General features: G+C 37.1%; 2 protein-coding genes across 3 annotated transcripts in view; one reads left to right on the top strand and one right to left on the bottom strand.

Moving 5' to 3' along the window:
* The first annotated feature begins 1,232 nt into the window (after nt 1-1,232).
* Nucleotides 1,233-5,261, top strand: LOC307107660 (fatty acid-binding protein, heart-like). Its single transcript, XM_079785035.1, has one exon. The coding sequence runs from the start codon at nt 3,577-3,579 to the stop codon at nt 3,976-3,978; it is 402 nt and encodes a 133-aa protein (XP_079641161.1). The 5' UTR covers nt 1,233-3,576; the 3' UTR covers nt 3,979-5,261.
* Nucleotides 5,262-5,433: 172 nt separating this feature from the next.
* The window catches only part of MALT1 (MALT1 paracaspase), a 57,277-nt gene continuing 43,120 nt past the window's right edge, over nt 5,434-19,590 (bottom strand). The window contains exons 10-16 of one of the 2 annotated variants that reach the window (XM_079785034.1): nt 16,477-16,654; nt 15,671-15,745; nt 14,988-15,115; nt 13,068-13,217; nt 9,374-9,531; nt 8,623-8,748; nt 5,434-7,411 (exon numbers count right to left, since the gene is read on the bottom strand). In XM_079785034.1, the coding sequence (XP_079641160.1) occupies nt 6,971-7,411; nt 8,623-8,748; nt 9,374-9,531; nt 13,068-13,217; nt 14,988-15,115; nt 15,671-15,745; nt 16,477-16,654 (1,256 nt within the window). In that variant the 3' untranslated portion in view covers nt 5,434-6,970. The remainder of the gene's footprint in view (nt 7,412-8,622; nt 8,749-9,373; nt 9,532-13,067; nt 13,218-14,987; nt 15,116-15,670; nt 15,746-16,476; nt 16,655-19,590) is intronic. The other variant, XM_079785033.1, reaches the window with a different exon arrangement.

Raw genomic sequence — 19,590 nt, 5'->3', positions numbered from 1 at the left:
AGTTAGACTCCTTACGAAAGACAAACTTTGTGTCAGATGCTGAAATATTTTTAATGGTGTCAAATTAGAAAAAATATTACATATATATTTATACAAACATTCTCATGTTCTGGGTATATTTTTCTTTACTAATATTATAGAATTATGAGAGCTCTATCACATAATTCAAGGGAAAGTATTAGCCCTGCCGGCGTGGCTCAGTGGTTGAGCTTCGACCTATGAACCAGGAGGTCACAGTTCGATTCCTGGTCAGGGCACATGCCCGGGTTTTGGGCTTGATCCCCAGTGTGGAACATGCAGGAGGCAGCCGATCAATGATTCTTTCTCATCACTGATGTTTCTATCTCTCTCCCCCTCTCCCTTCCTCTCTGAAATCAATAAAAATATATTTAAAATATATATATATATTAGTTATGCCTGGATAAAATTCACAGTGTCAAACTAGGTAAACAGGGAGAAATGCACAGAAGTAACATGTAATTTCTGAGTGTTTGGCATCAGTTTACAGTTAAAAGCAATGAGAGTATATAAATAACCACAGAATGTTCAAATAACAGAAAACAACAAAAATTATTAAAAACCTTCAAAAAGTAGGTATCACATGATATTAAACTTGTGTTGATCTGTGTGTCAATAGATTAACTATCTGGGCTGTGGTTACATGATTGAATTTTCTTGAGTTTGACAAGTCAAAAAATTGTGGTCACTGAAGACACCACCTCATTGTTGCTTCTTGTGCTAGTCAGAGACTTGAAGAGTAATAAGCATTGGTGAGGGAGGAGAAGGAAGGTCTGAAGGCACCTTTTCTGTTGGTATTCTCAACACACTTTCCTTCCTAGGCTATGCTGCTGCCTATTTATTTGACCTGTTTGCCTTTGGATAGCTAGCCTTTAATGTCTTCTATTCATACTAGCGGCCCAATGCACGAAATTTGTGCACTGGGGGGAGGGGTGTCCCTCAGCCCAGCCTGCACCCTCTCTAATCTAGGACCCCTCAGGGGATCGGGCCTAAACCGGCAGTCGGACATCCCTCTCACAATCTGGCACTGCTGGTTCCTAATCACTCGCCTGCCTGATTGCCCCTAACCTGCTTCTGCCTGCCAGCCTGATCACCCCCTAACCGCTCCCCTGCTGGCCTGATTGACACCTAACTGCTCCCCTGCCAGCCTGATTGCCCCCAACTGCCCTCCCCTGCAGACCTGATCCCCCCCAACTGCCCTCCCCTGCCGGCCATCTTGTGACAATGTGGGGATGGCCATCTTGTGATGATGGGGCTGCCATCTTATGGTGGCCATCTTGTGATGATGTGGGGGCGGTCATCTTATGAAGACGTGGGGGTGGTCATCTTGTGAGGGTCAATTTGCATATTACCTCTTTATTATATAGGAGGATAATCTTGTGTACTGATATTTGATTTTTCTTTTATTAGAAAACACATTGTTTATAATGGCTACTTTATAATAATTTTTAGTTACTGTCCAGAGAATACCCCCTCCCCCAGAATCAAATATTAGCTTTGGATATGTGAGCTTTTACTATCCGAATCGATTCCTCATATAATTAGCACTGAAAGGTCACCTTTACAAAGTTCCACTGAGGTATAAATCTTATGTTAATATTATAAAGCAATTGGTGTAAGAGATTCAAGTAAAATAAAAGCAATGGCTGATAGAAAAGACAAAAACTGCACCATCCCTGTAGCTATTTAAAAATGTTTTAAAATTATAAACACTCAGCTTAAAAATTCAAATATACACAAGAGTATAAAGTGAAAAGTAAAAGCTCCTTTACCCTACCTAACTTCTAGCTCCACTTCCTACTACAGCACAGTCAAATATGAAAGCTATTAGCTAGATGTGGCTAAATTAAACCTAAAATTTAAAAATTCAGTTCCCCATACTAGCTGTATTTCAATTGCTCAATTACCACATGGTGTTAGAGGCTACCATTTTGTTCATTGGTTACTGTTCTACAATAACCATAATTAGGCAGTAGCATATATACAGGGTGTCCCAAAAATTGTATACACACTTTAACAGCCGATAGCCCAATTTTCAAAATGAAATGTTAATAAGCACTGCCTTTATAATTATTCAGTGTGTGTATATACTTTTTGGGACACCCTTTATATGTGTGTCTTATTATTATAAATTACACAAATTATATATTATGGATACTAGTCTCTTAACAGATATGATTTCAAAACTTTTCTCCCATTCTGTGGCTTATCTTTTTACTGTCTTGATAACATCCTTTAAAGCACAAAACTTAATTTTGAAACAGTCCAATTAATTTTTTCCTTTGTTACTAGTGCTTTTGGTGTTGCATCTAAGAAACTATCACTTAGCTCAAGGTCACAAAGATTTACTTCTGTTTTCTTGTAAGAGTTTTAACTCTTCTATTTAGGTGTATGATCCATTTTGAATTAAAATTTGTAGGTGGTATAAGGTAGAAGTCCATTGACACATGGTTATGCAGTGTTCCTAAGACTCTCTGTTGAAAAGACAACTCTTTTCCACTGAATGGGATTGATACTCTTGTCAAAAAATCAATTCATAAATATATGGATTTATTTCTAAACTCTAAGTTATATTTTATATTCCCTTGACCCATACATCTATCTTTATCCAGTTCTAAACTGTCTTGATTACTGATTGCAATAAGTTTTAAAATTGGTGTGAGTCTTTCAACTTTCTTTTTAAAGGTTGTTTTGGCTATGGGTCCCTTGCATTTCTGTCTGAATTTTATCATTAACTTGTTAATTTCTGCAAAAAGAGCCAGCTGGGATTTTGATGGGAATTGAATCTGTAGACCAATTTGGGCAACACTTCCATCTTAACAATGTTAAGTCTTCCAATCCATGAACAAAGATGTTTTCCCATTTTTTTTTTAGGTCTTCTTTAATTTCTTCATTATTCATAGTGATGCTACTATAAATGAATTTTTTAAAAAATGTCAACTTCAGAATGTTCATTGCTAGTATAAAAATAAAACTGGAGTCACCACGTTGAGGACCATGTTGCTTCTAAACATCCTGCTCACTGGTACACCATGGGTCGCTAGACAAAGGACTCGTATCAAGATCAGTACTGGCTCAAGAAGTCTAATCACTGGATGCATGGAGTCTGGCAGGATGGCTTCCCCAAGAGCATGCCGAAGGATGCACAGATGATGGCACAAACCCTGAAGGATTATGGGGATTACAGAATATGAGCCAAGAGTTATCAATCAGATGTTGGCATTTACCTATCTTCCAATATGTGACCACAATTCTAAATGATGCAAAAATTCCTTCAAGCCATGCTAAGAAAGCTGCTATTGATGCAGCTGATGTGCCATTGGCAACCCAGTGTCCTTCCCCAATAAATTTTTCATTGGATATTGCAAGGCAACAAAATCAAACCCATTGCCATTTATCAAGCCACATTCAGGCCCTAGATTGCCACCTGATAGATATTGCTTGGCTGCTCCAAACTATAGACTTAAGTCTTTACAAAAAAAAGGCATCTAGGGGGTCTCGGAGTCCTTCCACGCCTGCTTTGTCGTTTCTTCGTTATCAGCCTAGCCCAGCCTCACCATGGCGGATGCCTTCGCAGGCACCTGGAAGCTAGTGGACAGCAAGAATTTCGATGACTACATGAAGTCAATTGGTGTGGGTTTTGCTACCAGGCAGGTGGCCAATATGACCAAGCCTACCACAATCATCGAAATAAATGGGGACACGATCACCGTAAAAACACAAAGCACCTTCAAGAACTCAGAGATCAGCTTCAAGCTGGGGGTGGAGTTTGACGAGACAACGGCAGATGACAGGAAGGTCAAGTCCACCGTGATGTTGGATGAAGGCAAACTTGTCCATGTGCAGAAGTGGGACGGGCAAGAAACAAAACTTGTGTGGGAGCTCGTGGTTGGAAAACTCATCCTGACGCTCACCCACGGCAATGTAGTGTGTACGCGCACTTACGAGAAAGAGGCATGACCTGCCCACTGCTTCACTGACTGCTCCTCTGCCAACTGGCTAGCCCTGGACTCAGCACCAGATTGCCTCGTCTTTTCCTCTGGCATTTTGTATAAATCCACCTTGGGGGGGAATTCTTCTGGGGTCAGGTGCACCATCCTGGATACAGTTCCAGCTCCCATTGTGTTTTGTTTTTTTAACTGCGTCCAAAGAGTGCTCTCAGGTCAATAAAGCAGAGCCAAAGCCACCCAGTTGCCTTTTGCCTTTGGTGACATGAAAAAAAAAAAAGGCATCTACTTCTGCAGAAAGAATAACAGTTACACAGTTAAGCGTTGGTTTAGTTACTAGAAGACCAAGTACTCTCACACTTGGCACATCAACCCCACAAATCATGTCAATTTCAACTAAAGCAGGGACTCCAACGTCCCTCACAATGAAGCATCCATCTTATATAAAAACTGCTGTTTGAAATTTTAACCCTGTTATTTTGGCTTCTGCAAATGCTTGCTTGCTTAAATAATAAGGAAAATAAGACTACTCCCATTCCAGAGAGGCCGTGGACTATGCCCCAGACAGAGTTGTCAGTGCTGACACCAGGCCAGGCCTTGAGATATGGTCTCAGGGTCCCTTCCCGGCACGTAGGCCTTCTTTCCCAGAAGGCCCGGAAGTCTCATTCCAAATTTGGGAGACAAAAGAGCTAGGAAAAGTATAAATCGAAAAGATTTCCTCCATGTGGGGGGCCCAGAATTTGAAAGGCACGTTTTTCTCTGGCCCTGCACTTAATAAAATGTAACTCCCTTTCTCTAAGCGTGGCTTGGTTTTTTTCCGGTCTTCTGTAACAACAATACAAAGGTTTATAGTACAGATGCCCACTTCATAGTTCCCAGCTGTAAAAGCATCAATTCCTGTAAGATCAGCAGTTCAGAATGCCCTAATTAATCCATCAGCTGGGTCCAAAATCATTCTTATTACCACTAACATGATGTCATCACAAGATACTGCCAATGAATCATCAAATGCATTTAAAAGAAAACATGAAGATGATAACTTCATTTTGTACATCTGGCCTTGATGTATGAATGTGTGGTCTTGAACCCAATGTACTGAGATTAAACATGCATGTTGGATGTTTTCAAGTTGTTTTAGAAAACTCTAATAGTATTTAATAAGTAAATATAGTTACCAATGTTTAATTGAGATGTGTTTTCTTTAATAGAATTTACAATGGTTTTTCATCAGCCTTTAACTGTAAAAAAATAAAGTTGTCATTCATAAAAAAAGAAATAAAACAGATTTTTATATATTGATCTTATATCTATCCTATAACCTGTTGAACGCATTTGTTTTAAAATGAATTCTTTAGGACTTTCTATATAATGAAACATGTCACTTGTAAATACATTTAGTTTTCCTTCTTTTCCAGTATGCTTGCCTTTTATTTATTTCTCTTGCCTAATTGCCATGGTTGGAACCTCAAGTACAATGTTAAATAGGAGTGGTGAGGGAGAACATCCTTGTGTTCTTCCTAATCTTAGGAGGAGAGCATTCAACATTCAGTCTGTTGCCATGAAGTATGATCTTAGGTGTGGGTTTCTGATAGATGCCTTTTATCATGTTGAGGAAGTTCCTTTCAATCCTAGCTGTTGACTAAGTTTATCATGAAAGGGTGCTGAATTTTATCAAATGCTTTTTCTGCGTCTATCAAGATAATCATGGCAATTTTGTCCTTTATGAACATGGCACAATTGATACTCATTATTCACAATTCTGAATTTTGCATTTTCCAATTTATTTGTAATCCCAAAATCAATATTTGAAGCACTTTTTTGATCACTCACAGACATGTACAGACCAGTGAAGATTTTTAGTTCCTTGATGTGCACGCTCTCAGCTGAGGTCGAACAATGCAATGCCTTCTTGTGTCCGCTGTCCTACAGAGATGACCAGAGGATAGAGAAGACAGGGGACAGGGCAGTGTAGTGCAAGAAGGTCTGGCTCTGGGGCCATTTGGATAGCTCTGAATTCTCAATCTGACACCTGTTAGTGGAATGGTCTCAGCAAGGCACTTAATACTTCTGAACCTCACTTTCTCTTTTGTAAAATAAAGAAAACAGAATATACCAGGATAAGTTGTTTTTAGGATTTAAGATTTCTTCTGGGTAGAACCAAAGGCAATACAGTTATCTCTTAAGGTGAGTAAATTTCAATAAAAAAATACATGTTATCAAGGAAGACATGTCCAATGTTTGTAAGAGTCAGACCAACAGCTACCAAGATTATCCAGTAGCAAACTTATCTTGATGTCTAGCTTTAACATAGACAAACATTTCGTCACCTCTCATGTGCTTTCAGGACCTGAGAACAAAAAATTTCAGCTTGCTCTACAAAGAATTTATATACAAACCTTTTAACTCACATTTGTAGCAAAAAACCCTAAAGTTTGTACATTTCTAGATTATTTACAGATATGTATATTTACATATCTATCTTTAAATCTATCTACAAAAATAATACCTATCTCAGAACCCGTCAGGGAGGCAGTGTGTAGTGGCATAAACATGGGCCTAGAAATCTGGAGGTTTCAGTGCCAGCTCTCACTTAAACAAGATGCCTCAATTTGTTTCTCCTGCTGATAAAATGAGGTTAAGCTTGATGATCATTGGTTCTAAAAACACAATGACTTATTCTACAATAATGCCATTCCCACTGTTCTTACTTCAGAGTGGTCAAAATGAAAGTATTTTTGTTATATACAAGTAAACTGATATACATCTATACCTCACTCTTACAGAACCAGCCAATTCACAAAACCTTAAAAGAGAAAGGAGAATGAGGAAGTCTGTGGTTAAATAATATAATTGCAACATCTCTAAGTCCTGAGCTTGCTGTGAAACAGCTGTTATTAATTTTCTGTCTCTACATACACATACGTGCTTTTTCACAATACCTCACTTTATATAAGACTTGCATATGAGGCATCTAGTAATTCTGATAACTTTCAAAAACAAGGAGGTCACTTTTCAGAAATCCGGAGCCCATCAGAGAAGCTGAATGGTATTTCATCAGTTGTCTCGACTGGCACATTACTTCTACCAAACTGACACGAATAATGGTGTGTATGATGACTTGAAATAAATGCATCTGCAGTCCGGCTGCATCGACAGCTATCTGATGGTACGGCACTACTTGAATTACCAAGATGTGAATGGTACACACCAAGGAATGAGTCTTGAGAAGAATGATAATGTTCGGCTCCCACTGAGGTGGATGTAGAGCTCTGGTAAGGGCCACTGCACATAATACAAGTTTGAAAGCAAGTCTTCCTTCCTGAACCTCGGTGGATGTCTAGTTTAGCAATGAGAGGTTTCCCAACATTCACTTCCTGCTTTTCCTCTATGGTATCTTCCAATCCGGAGTACTGATAGGATAAGCATACTGTGAAGATCAGATGTTCCTGAAAAGGAAAAGGAGTAAGTATATTCATACAAGTATAGAAAAACCAAGCAACAGTGAAAATCCACTCGCACTCCCCTTTTCCAGGTTCCAAATCCTCAGGCAGCCTTTACACCTTCCCTACACGAGAAAGGCCGGCTATCGTCTTCTCATTTCCCCTCAATCAATACTATGAATTCACATAATTCTAGTTCTTACTATTAAAAGTAGTCAAAATCGCAGAGATGCTGTGTTATATTCCTGATGAACAGTGAAAAGGTATCTTCCAAGCAGTGGGGCTTCAGAAACTTCCCCTTCCCTACTGTTGGAGATGGGGGTAATTCTTTAATGAAACAATACTCTGGCTTTATACCCAAGCCAAAGGTTATCTGTTTTTAAAATATTGTGAAATAATAATCCACAATGATAGGTGGAGAAAATGGGCTGATTTTCAAAGCTCAAAGGAGAATATAGATTAGCTATGAACAGGGTGACAACAGGTTATGTCTGTTGTCCTTCTGCAAATGTCCATAGGGCCCACTTCATTCCCTAAGTTTTGGCTAACACATTCAATGGTCATGCAGCTATGAATAAATTACAAACTCAGGTTTGGCAAGGATATGCTTTTATGAGAAAGCTCAATCATAAAGAGGTATTGATATATAAGTTAACAAGAAATGAAAAATAGATAAAAATAAATTCTGATTCTAATTTGTTATTTGTTTTGTAGATTATCATGACGTTGGAAAACTCAGCCACAAATCCTAACTGAATCTGAACACCACATTGAAATTTAAGACACATACTTTCTGGAAGTTCTGAAAAAGAACAATAAGAATAACAAATATTTAAGGAGTGCTTGGTAAGTTTTCTGATGGTAAACAGCTAACAAATATTCTTTCTTTTTAAATTTGTTTTGTAGAAAGTCACGGAACCAGGAAATGATTATTTGAAAATGCCGAGATATTTAAAAGCAGACTAAGCTCCGTGTCTCTAACTTTTCAGCAACATGGGGGGGCAGTCACATATACTCTCATGTGAAAACCCTCAGGCTGTCAACAGAAATAGAATATAAGCTGAAAAGGGTCACTGCTAAGGCGCACTGTATATCAGTTATCTCTACTTTAATTTCATACTCAATGAAGCAACACATCCTATACAAAGATCACATGCCCAAATAAATTTTCGCTTTCATAAAGTTTTCTGTTAGTTACAAACAAGAAAAATAGTAACCTTTAATTTTTGCAGTGAACTGAGTCTCGTGTACAGGCAATGCTTGGGAAGCTCCTTTGACACTAAATAGCTGCCGGTTTCTTCAGGCGTCCCTTTATTTGCATCTTTGGGATCAATATCTAGGTCCTGTGAAAATCAGTAAATGTTATTAATGAAATCACAACATTGTCTATGACAATAAAACATCTTAACAGATCTTGCTCTCTCATGAATACTGGCCTAAGTAGGTAATCATTTATCCAGGACTAAAGAAACAATGAAAACAATGTTCTAGGAATAATAGAAATCTTAAATTTTGTGCTGTTATATTTAAAATGTTAGCTCTGAAAGGATAGTTACTTTCAAACTATCCCTAGAAACACTTCTTAACCTACTCAAGATTCCTTTTAAGTTTGAGCCCCATGTAGTGGCTCCTGGATTCTCTCCTTCCTCATTCATCACTTTGGGGAAGGTGTAGAGAATTTATATGATTCGTATATCTAAGAAGAATAAATGGACATGCCAAAGACTGCCTTTCCCTTTATCTTCTTTTAGAGCCAATCTTTAGACATTTCTAAACTTGACAAATTTAAGGTATGCTGGTGATTAGTTTTCAAGTAATATGACCATTGTTACTAAAATACAAGTAAGTATTTATATATGTATACATATTTCTTTTATATTTACCATCAACTTTAAATTTTCCAAAATTTAGTCTTTAGTAATGAGGATATGTCATTAATTGTAAATAATAAAAAAAGGAGAGCCTTACAAGTGGAAAATCGGTAACATAGGCATCGCACATTATTATATCTGGTGGTTTGTGGACTATACTTGTGTAGATTATCATGACGTTGGAAAACTCAGCCGCAAATCCTAACTGAATCTGAACACCACATTGAAATTTAAGACACATACTTTCTGGAAGTTCTGAAAAAGAACAATAAGAATAATATTTAAGGAGTGCTTGGTAAGTTTTCTGATGGTAAACAGCTAACAAATGTTCTTGCTTTTAAAATTTTATTTTATTTTTGACAGTATTACAAACACCTCCCATTTTCTCCCTTTTTGCCCCCCTCCACGAAACCCCTGCCCCACCCCAGGCCTTTCCCATGCTACTATCTGTGTCCATGGGTTATGCATATATGCATGTATGTTCTTTGGTTAACCTCTTCTTGTCCTCTCCCCTCTACCTACCCCTGCCCACAAAGGTCTGTTATTCTATTCCATGCATCCATACCTCTGGACTTATTTTGTTCATCAGTTTATTTTGTTACAAATATTCTTTATAGGGCAAAATATAGTTAGAACACTTCCTTTTGTTTAAAATTGTTATATAAGTAACAAATTGTTAAAGATATACACTGCTGGAAGCTAATTACAGCATGTCAGCAGGGCTGAATCATCTGGAATGGCTGAGGGCATTTCCCCAAACCTGAAAAGGATGCACAAATGATTGCTTGCTGCCAGACAGCTGAGGGCATTTCAATCTACATGTTATTGCCTCCTGCTGGTCAAACACCTGACAGTCGAAGGCAGTTCTTCCAATCCGACAATGGATTCTGTATGTTAAACCCTGGCCTTTGATGTGTACATCTACCTTGCCTTAGGATAATTTGTGTTAATAAAGAGCAAGGGGTCCTGAGACAGAGAGAACTTGGTTTCTTTAGCTAAGTTTTCTCTGATTCCCCAAAATGCCTTCCAAAATTATGTTTCATCTCTGGACTCTTTATTAATTTACACACAGCGCCTTCTCCAGATTTCTGAACCCCTTCTAGATGCTGGATCAAGACCCCCAGCATTAATACACAATTGAAAAAAAAACGAAAAAGAAACACAAAAAAAACACAACAACAAAAGCCCAGTATTCTTCTAGTCAAGTAAATAAAAATCTTTCATTCACTGTTTTCTTACGGTTCTTGTCCCTTCACATATATAATTTTTATAGTGGTAATCAAAAGTATGCATACAGTTGTAAAAATATTTTTCCTGTTGCTGCAATTTTCATGAAAATAGTATTTAAAAATTTTTTTTAACACCAGTCCATCATGGTTGATCTTGGATTTTAATAGTATGTTTTTATTGATTTTAGAGAGAGAGGAAGGGAGGAGGAGTATTTAATTCATTATTTTCACCATTGGCAAAATTAGAATATAATCATTTAAAGGAAAGGGAGGAAAGAAAGGAGGGAGGGAGGGAGAAAAACATCAATGTGAGAGAGAAACATCAATAGGTTCCCATAACCTGGGTATGTGCCCTGACCAGGAATCCAACCTGTGACCTTTCAGTGCACAGGACAATGATCAACCCACAGGCCAGGGTGAAAATAGTTTTTAATAAAGCATAATGTCACTCAATGTTTTGTTACCTTTTAAATTTTGCAACTGTTAAATATAATATTTCTTGGCTTTATTGTTTTTGTATTATAGTAATTTCTTATATATACTAAATTCTTTAGGGTTGTTGGATATAACTATTTGATAGAGCCTTACAATTGTGACAGTTTCCCATTTATACAGAATATAACTATACTATAGTTTCTCCATAACATTTCTACAAGGTAATACTAATTTTCAAAAAGTTTGTCTATTTGATGGGGTTAAAAAAAAAAACTTATGCCAATATAGATTTAATTTTCTTTTCTATGATGACTATTTTAGTTTGTTATTTTCTACATTTGTTTCTTAATTATTAATATATTCTCAACTATGTGAATTGTTGAATTTGCATTCTTTAGTTATTAATTAAGGGGAGTCTTAATGGTTTAATTTTACTATTTTGCATGAGCTCTGTATTATAAAAAATTATCTACTTATCAAATTTGTTACAAATACTTTCTATCTGACCTTTCAGTTTCATTTTATAAAAAGGTTTTGTTTAGCCAAAACCGGTTTGGCTCAGTGGATAGAGCGTCGGCCTGCGGACTGAAAGGTCCCAGGTTCGATTCCGGTCAAGGGCATGTACCTTGGTTGCGGGCACATCCCTGGTAGAGGGTGTGCAGGAGGCAGCTGGTCGATGTTTCTCTCTCATCGATGTTTCTAGCTTTCTATCCCTCTCCCTTCCTCTCTGTAAAAAATCAATAAAATATATTAAAAAAAAAAGTTTTGTTTATTGTTGATCTTTACTACTATGATTTTGTTATTGTTGATTAGAGATTTTTTGAAGGAAGAGAATCAATTTCAATTACTTACCCAATTATCTGTAATGTCAAGATAATTTATGGCATTTTACATTTTAATATGTTAATTTACCTGAAAATATTTTCTCATATATTATAAAAAATATATTACATAGGAGTTTAACAAATACAATTATTTTCAATTATCCATAAAGAGGGATTCATAGCATAGGTGTTTTGAACATAGAAAATCCAAAATCTTTATTTCAGTCAATAATTTAAACTTACTTTTTCACAAAATCACAAATAATTACCAAAGGTAATTAAGTTACAGATATGAATGCCACGTCTCACCTTCCTTTTCTCTTCATCACCAACCCACTTATTCATCCAAGTGTCAAAGACAAAATGCTCAATGATATTTATGGGCAGATAGTATTTGCAGACCACCATGTGTGTCTTGTTACATGTGTGATCTCATTCAATATCAACAGCCCTATCCAGTAAGTACTATTTCTTCTGCCCATTTTACAGATAACATGTTTATTAAGTGGTAGAGACAGGATCAGAACCCAGGCTTGTCTGAATTTTAAAACAGAACACAACAGCTCACATATAGGACAATCTAAGAGATGGTACACGAGGTAAATTGAAAATTATTTTTTAAATGATTATATTCTAATTTTGCCAATGGTGAAAATAATGAATTAAATACTACAATATTTCCAACACCAAATAAATCAATGTAATATCTGTAACCAAAACATTTGTTCAGTTTTATATTTGTCCAATTGGCTAAATTATTTTCACTGCAAAACTGGGAGGGCCCTGGCTGTGCAGCTCAGTTATTAGTTTGGCTTCGTCTTGTGCACCAAAAGGTTGCTGGCTTGATTCCTGGTCACAGGGCACATGCCTGAGTTGCAGGCTTGATCCCTGGTAGGGAGTGTTTAGGGGGAAGCCGATCAAAAAAATTTTTTTAAATATATTTTTGTTGATTTCAGAGAGGAAGGGAGAGGGAGAGAAAGATAGAAACATTCATGATGAGAGAGAATCATTGATTGGCTGCCTCCTGCACACCCCCTACTGGGATTGAGCCTGCAACCTGGGCATGTGCCCTTGACTAGAATCAAACCCGGGATCCTTCAGTCCACAGGCTGACGCTCTACCCACTGAGCCAAACCAGGTAGGGCCGATAAATGTTTCTCTCTCTCTCCCTTCCTCTCTCTTTAAAACTCAATACATTTTTTTTTTAAATGGGAGGAAAGCTGTATAATTAGGAGGAAAAAACTTTATGATTTAATAAAAGCACGTTCTAGAAAGAGCTCACAAAAAGCAGCCTTTGCTGTACCGTGTGCCTTGGCCCACTGCAGGTTCCGCACCAGAGACTCCGCAGAGTACGCGGTTCCTTGAATTGGATCAGTCAGTGCTCTCTTTTCAGACAAGCTACTTCGAATCTCTAGAGCCTGTTTGCCTTTGGTGAGATGGCATTTACCCATATCTAAAAGATAAGAAGTAAATATTATTTTTTAGAACATAATCCTTCCATTACCTTTTAAATACTTAGGTCAAGAACTCCCCCATACAGCAGGTTATGCTCTCAATAGCATTTATGCACTCAACAAATATTTACTAAGCACCGAAGTGTGTCAGGCATGGTTCAAAGTGCTAGGATGTGGCAGGGAGCAAACATAAAATTACTGAACCGGCTCGCTTCTAAAGGCCCCTCTCTAGCTTTTATCTTCTATAATTCTAATAATACACCCTCACTAGTAATATTCTAAGCCTTGAAATTCACAAAGAGCTGAAAAGTATATTTCTTCACTGAAAGGGTAATTTTATGTCTATACTCTGCTGAGAAGTAGATTTAGTTAGTAAACATGAGTATACATCTATGAGAAAGTTAAGATATCCTGTCTTTACCACAGATTTCTTTATTTTTAACAAAGGAAATTATGTGTTAAAACCACCAGCAGGGTTAAAGCACCGCCACGGCCCCGCCCTGGCCATTACCCCAGGTACTGCGCATCCTCCCACGCATGCTTAATTTCTACTCGTGTGTGGAGGTGTTGGTAAACAGTGTCTGCCCAAGTTTTAGGTTTTGAACTTAACACAAATGTTATGCCATATACATGCTTGGTATATAGCATATATGGGTGAACTGGTGCTTTCCATTAAGTTTTTAAAATAGTTAAATTATATTTAAAATACAAAATTACAAAATTAGAATAAACCATTTTAGAGTTTCTGAAGCACCTTCATAGATCTGTTTGAAAATAACTGACATACTTTCAAAGGCTTTGTTTTTTCAGCAGCAGAAACTTTTCTTCAAATATGAGCTTAAATAAAAGCTCAATATGTAAAACAGATAAAAGCAGAACTTGTCTGGTTGAAGGAGGTCTGAGCCCCAGCTGTCTATGTTGAATGGGAACATGGTTAAGTCAAGTGACCCAGCTAAAAGATCTGCACTGATAAAAACATGACAATAAACAAATGTGACTAACAGCTGTTAGTGAAGCATTCAGACACTTTATATTCAAACTGCCATCTTTGGAACATGAAACTCCAGTAACTAGTTTGCAAAAGAATTGCCTTCTTTTTGATACGGCTTATAAAATGATATTTCAAAAAATACATGTCAATCTACTGATGTAACACTACCTATTTAGTACCTGACCCAAGCACAGCATGTACTGGACCGACAGTGAAGGGAGTGGAAGGAAATAAAAGACCTGGTGTTAGATCTCTAGGATCATGTCCTTAACACGTTAAGCACCATGTCAGTCACCGGTGACTGAAACGGAAAGGAAGACAAAACAGGCTTGGCGCTTAATGTGTTAAAGCAAAACTTTAAAACCACTAAGTTCATCAAGAAAAAAATGAACCCAGTTTTTTTCCACCAGGGCCTCAAAATTTCTGTAAAGTTTCATCTGTCTGATGCTGAGGGAGAATGCTGGTTGAGTAATTCTTTTGCAAACAAATAAACTTGGCAACATGAGGCACTAGTCATAGAAACAAGGTAAAGAGCTGTGAGGATCAATTTTTATTCATTTCTCATCATGTCTGGGTTCAGCCCTGTAGTTCAAGTAGCGCTGCACAGGCGGCATGTGGCTAAGTCAAGAGAGAAGGAAGGAATTAAATAGGAGTGATGCTGAGCATGACATTAAAAATTATTTTATAAAATAAGTATTAATTCCAAACCTGCACAATGATAATAGGAATAAAATAATTACCACACAGAGAACCCTGAGTAGCTTTCTCTTTATTTTACCTTCTGCAACTTCATCCAGTAACACAGTAATTTTCTTGTCTTCCAATAATCTGTCTTTTAAAAATTTCATGAAGATTCCATTTGCCAATCCAGAATGCTGGATTTCAAAAGCTTCTGCTCCTTGACACCTTAAAAATAGCAAAAATAAAAAACATTTTAAAAGCAAACACTTGCCATGTGGGGTAAATACTGATGAGCCTCAATTGCTTCCCTGCCTCTTGCATGATATCCTAATTAAAGAGTAAATATTTACACAGGAACTAAATGCTTTGGTGCTTAGTTAAAAAAAAGGTGCCAAGATATGAAGTGCTAAAGTAAGTTATTTAAAATTTGCTATAAAAAATATCAAGGAGCCCTGGCCAGTGTGGCTCAGTTAGTTGGGTGTTGTCCAGTGCATCAAAGCGTTGCCAGTTTGATTCCTTGTCAGGGCACATGCCTAGGTTGCAGGCTTGAACCCCAGTAAGGGGAGTGCAGGAGGCAGGCGACAGATGTTTCACTCTCACATCGATGTTTCTCTCTGTCCCTCTCTCTAAAAATTAATAAAAATATTTTTTTTAATGTTAAAAATATCAAGGAGGAAAATTAATTCCTGTATGTCTATGGATATTTCTAGGCTTCTAATCTACAATAAAAAAATAACGAAGAATAAAGGAATCTTAAATATAAAGATAAAAGTTTCTTACGTGGCATATCCAAACACAATGTTGGCAGTGACTTTCAATGCATCCAAGATTGGAATGGTATCATCGTAGTCATTTCTATTTAAGAGGTAGGAGGGGAGAAGGCCAAATACAGCATTTTAAAAAAGAGCACAAGTAACAATATAATAAAAATATGATATAACACTATTCTATTCATAATTAAAAATTATAGATTCAAAATTCCTTTATCTAATCACCACATATTTACCAAAACTAACCCAGGGTGTCTACATTGTTTAGACATCTTTTCTTTTGTTAGTATTTACACTGGAGTTACATTTGAACTCTGGCATTGGATTTTGGCTGGCAATGCTCAGCAAGCAAAATCGTGTGACTCTGAGAGGCATAATCATTAGTTTCCTTCTTTAGTAACACAGGTGGACAAATGGGATCTGGCTCAGCTAAACTCTCTGGATCTGCAAGACCAGGACTGACAAGCGTGAGCAGCGCCCAGCACTAGGGATGCTGTTTCTATGAGTTTCCAGAGGAATAACTGCAGTGGCCTTAGAGGCGTCTGAGCAGCTGCACCTTTCACAGAATGAGTAAATATCCAGACCCTTCAGTTCTTCACTTTTGTTCTACAGCAAATAGGAAAAAGTTAAAATAATTAAATACACACAAAGAAAATATAGTTTCCTCTAGTTTTCTTCTTAATCAGCTTCAATCTATACTCCACGCTTCACAAACTTAAGGGTTTCTTAGCATGTGCATGTTTGCCTTAGATGTAATTTGCCAAGGTTGATATTTAACTCCAACAAGCTTTGTTGAATAAAGATGAGACAGCTTACCTTTTCCTACACATGTCCAACAAGAACACATTGAGCCCAGTTTCTTTTTCTTGCATCAATTTCAGTATATTTTGCACACACAGACAGTTTTCAGACCTATATGGATTTGGAGCATCAATAGGAACCATAAAGCTGTTCCCAAAGTTTTCATAACCATGTCCCGCATAGTATAATAATCCTGAAGAGGGGCAAAAGGGGCAAAAGTTAATTCTAAATCGTACTCTGAACATGTATGTAACGCTCTTTAAAAAGTATAACTTTTATTTTATCCAAGTTAATGCAAACTTATTTAAGAGTTTCCCAGTTATAAATACAGTCAATGTTAACTAAATGTACATTGAAAATTATTTTGGCAACAGCCTTTATTTTAGTACTGTGTTTTTGCCCATTCATACAATTGGTTTATTCAATTCTTTCATTCATTTAGTAGATCAGTATTTAAAGAGAAGACTCTGTGCCAGCCACTGTCTGGGCTTCAGGATTACCAAAAGAGACAAAAATCCCTGCTTTCGTGAAGTGGCAACCTCGAGAACACAAACAAATAAATACACATATGTCAGATGGAGAAAAAACATGTTCCAGGGAGAACTATAAAGCAGGGCAGGTGAAAAGGAGTGTGGGTTGGGGCACACTCCTATTTATCTGTTTTATTTTGGGTAGTCAGTGAAGGCCTCCCTACTCTGGGGACATGTGAGCAGTGGCCTACAGGATATGGCGGACAAGCTAAATATTAGGGGCAGCACATTCTAGGGATCAGGTGGAGGAACCTCCAAGTGGGAATGTGCTTCGCATGGGGACAGTTGCAAAGTCGTGTGGATGAGAGGTGTGAGCTGGGGACGAGCAATAGATGTTTAGTACTGTATTTTAAATCAACACCAACATGCTGTTTTGAAGCATGTTTTAATTCATAAACATAATACATTTATAACCAGCAGTGTATAATGGAATTTAATTCATCTCATGGTGGACATAAAAAGGAAAAGGCTGAGGACTTTCTGACTCATTAGTTTCCTCCCTGAGACCAGTAGCTCCTTAGGGCAGGGGCAGTCCACATTTCCCTGTGCATTCCTGGCACACAGTGGGCGCTCAGTAAGTATTTAACAGATGAATGAATAATCACAACTGAGATGAAAAACAACCACAGTATCAAGCAAAACAAATTCCATAGGCATTTCAATACAATTAATAAGGGTTCTGATAATATAAACAACTTTTTCTAAGAAGAAAAGGGAAATATGATTTCATGGATTACTTCTTCTTTTATGTTATGATATATAAATATCATTAATTTTTCTTCTAGAGTCTCTTGAATTAAAATTTAAAATTTGGATTAGTTTCAGTAATCAATAGATGAGCCATTATTTCTTTACTGAGAAATGATACTATGAAAACTGCACCAAACAACTCTAAAGATTTTCTTGAAAAGAAGTTTGTTTTAGCTGTAAAAAAAGACACAACAAAAATAGCAGGATGGGCTTCCTTATAAAAATATTTGAGAGAAGTACTTGTGAAGACAATATCCCGTAAGCATGCAATCTCTAGAATCCACTAATTTTGTTCTCTTAGATTCTGGAATGAGACTTCTTTATATAGTATTCTAAAGTTAATAGTAAAAAGGCCTTTAGATAGGGAACAACATCAAAAACACCAATATAGTGGTTACAGGCCCAACTCCAGCAGAGAATGTGGCTTTGAAAACACACACACACACACACACACACACACACACACACACACACTTGCAGGATCAAGGTCTTCTACTTAAACTCTTATTAAAATAACAAAAATGATTCTTTCATATGACAAAACAGACAACACATTAATTCTGTATGGGTTTAATTTATATCTCATGTGTGCCCTGAATATAATCACATAATTACTGCAGGAAATGAAAAAGAAAAGGAAGAATTAATTCTTGTCCCCGAAGTTCTTGCAACTCAAGTCAGGCAAGCTCATGTTGTTAGTTAAACAACAAAGGAAATTAGCATATAATTATTACCATAAATTATGCAATCAGGGCGGCCCTGTATGATATGAGTGAAGCACAGAGAGGAATATAAGTGTGAGGGGTAGTAAATGCATTGTCTTGGGAGAAAGGGTACAATCTGGGAAGGCAGAGGGAAAGAGGTATATTATAGATAGGGAGAACAGAAGCCAACAGAGCTCGGACCTGAATGACAGCTAACAGGGAGAATACTATACTGGCAAGGAATTAAATAATCATAAATGAAAGTAAGAGCACACAGATAGGGAGCATTTTAAAAATTATGACAAAGGGAGTGGATTTCATTCACTAAGCAATGAAGATCAAGCAAGTGAAAAGACAACCTAGAGAACAGGAAAAAGTATCTGCAAATCGTATATCTACAAGTACAGCTTGTATCCAGAATACATAAAGGGCTCTTATTTGCAACAATTAAAAAGATAAATACCCAAGTAAAAAATGGGCAAAGGATTTGAATAAACATTTCTTCAAAGAGAATATACAAACGGCAAATAAGCACATGAGGCGATGCCCAACACCATTAGTCATTAGGGAAATGCAAAACAGAACAAAGGCACCACTTTGCACTTTCTAGGATGGCTATAATAAAAAAGACTGGCAATAACAAGTGTTGGCAAGGATATAGAGGAACTGGAAACCCCATTTATTTCCGGCAAGAATATACAATATTGCAGGCAATTTGGAAAGAGTTAGGCAGTTCCTCAGAAAGTTAAACTTAGAGTTATCCCATGACTCAGCAATTCCACTCCAAGTTACCTAGGCAAGAGAACTGAAAACATGCCCACAAGAATGTGTATATGAATGTTCACTGCAGCATTATTCATAATATCCAAAAAGGGAAACAGCCTGAAGGTCCATCTTCTGATGGATAAACAAAATATGGTCTATCCATATAATGAAAGATCACCCAGCCATAAAGATAATGCTACAACATGGATGGACCCTAAAAGCATTATGCTAAGTGAAAGAAGCCAGATAGAAAAGGCCACATATGGAATGATTCCATTTCTATGAAATGCCTCAAATAGGCAAATCCCTAGAGTCAGAAAGTAGATTTGTTGTTGCCAGGGGCTTGAGATAAGGAGGAATGGGAAATAACTGCTAATGGA

This window comes from Cnephaeus nilssonii, assembly GCF_951640355.1.
Source record: "Cnephaeus nilssonii genome assembly, chromosome: 11".
NCBI classification, from domain to species: Eukaryota; Metazoa; Chordata; class Mammalia; order Chiroptera; family Vespertilionidae; genus Cnephaeus; species Cnephaeus nilssonii.
Note: the sequence above shows the minus strand (reverse complement) of the source record. Positions and strands in the feature narration are given on the sequence as shown.

Bases quoted from the DNA above. Each gene is read 5' to 3' on its own strand.
- LOC307107660 (XM_079785035.1), top strand. From the start codon at position 3,577: ATGGCGGATGCCTTCGCAGGCACCTGGAAGCTAGTGGACAGCAAGAAT.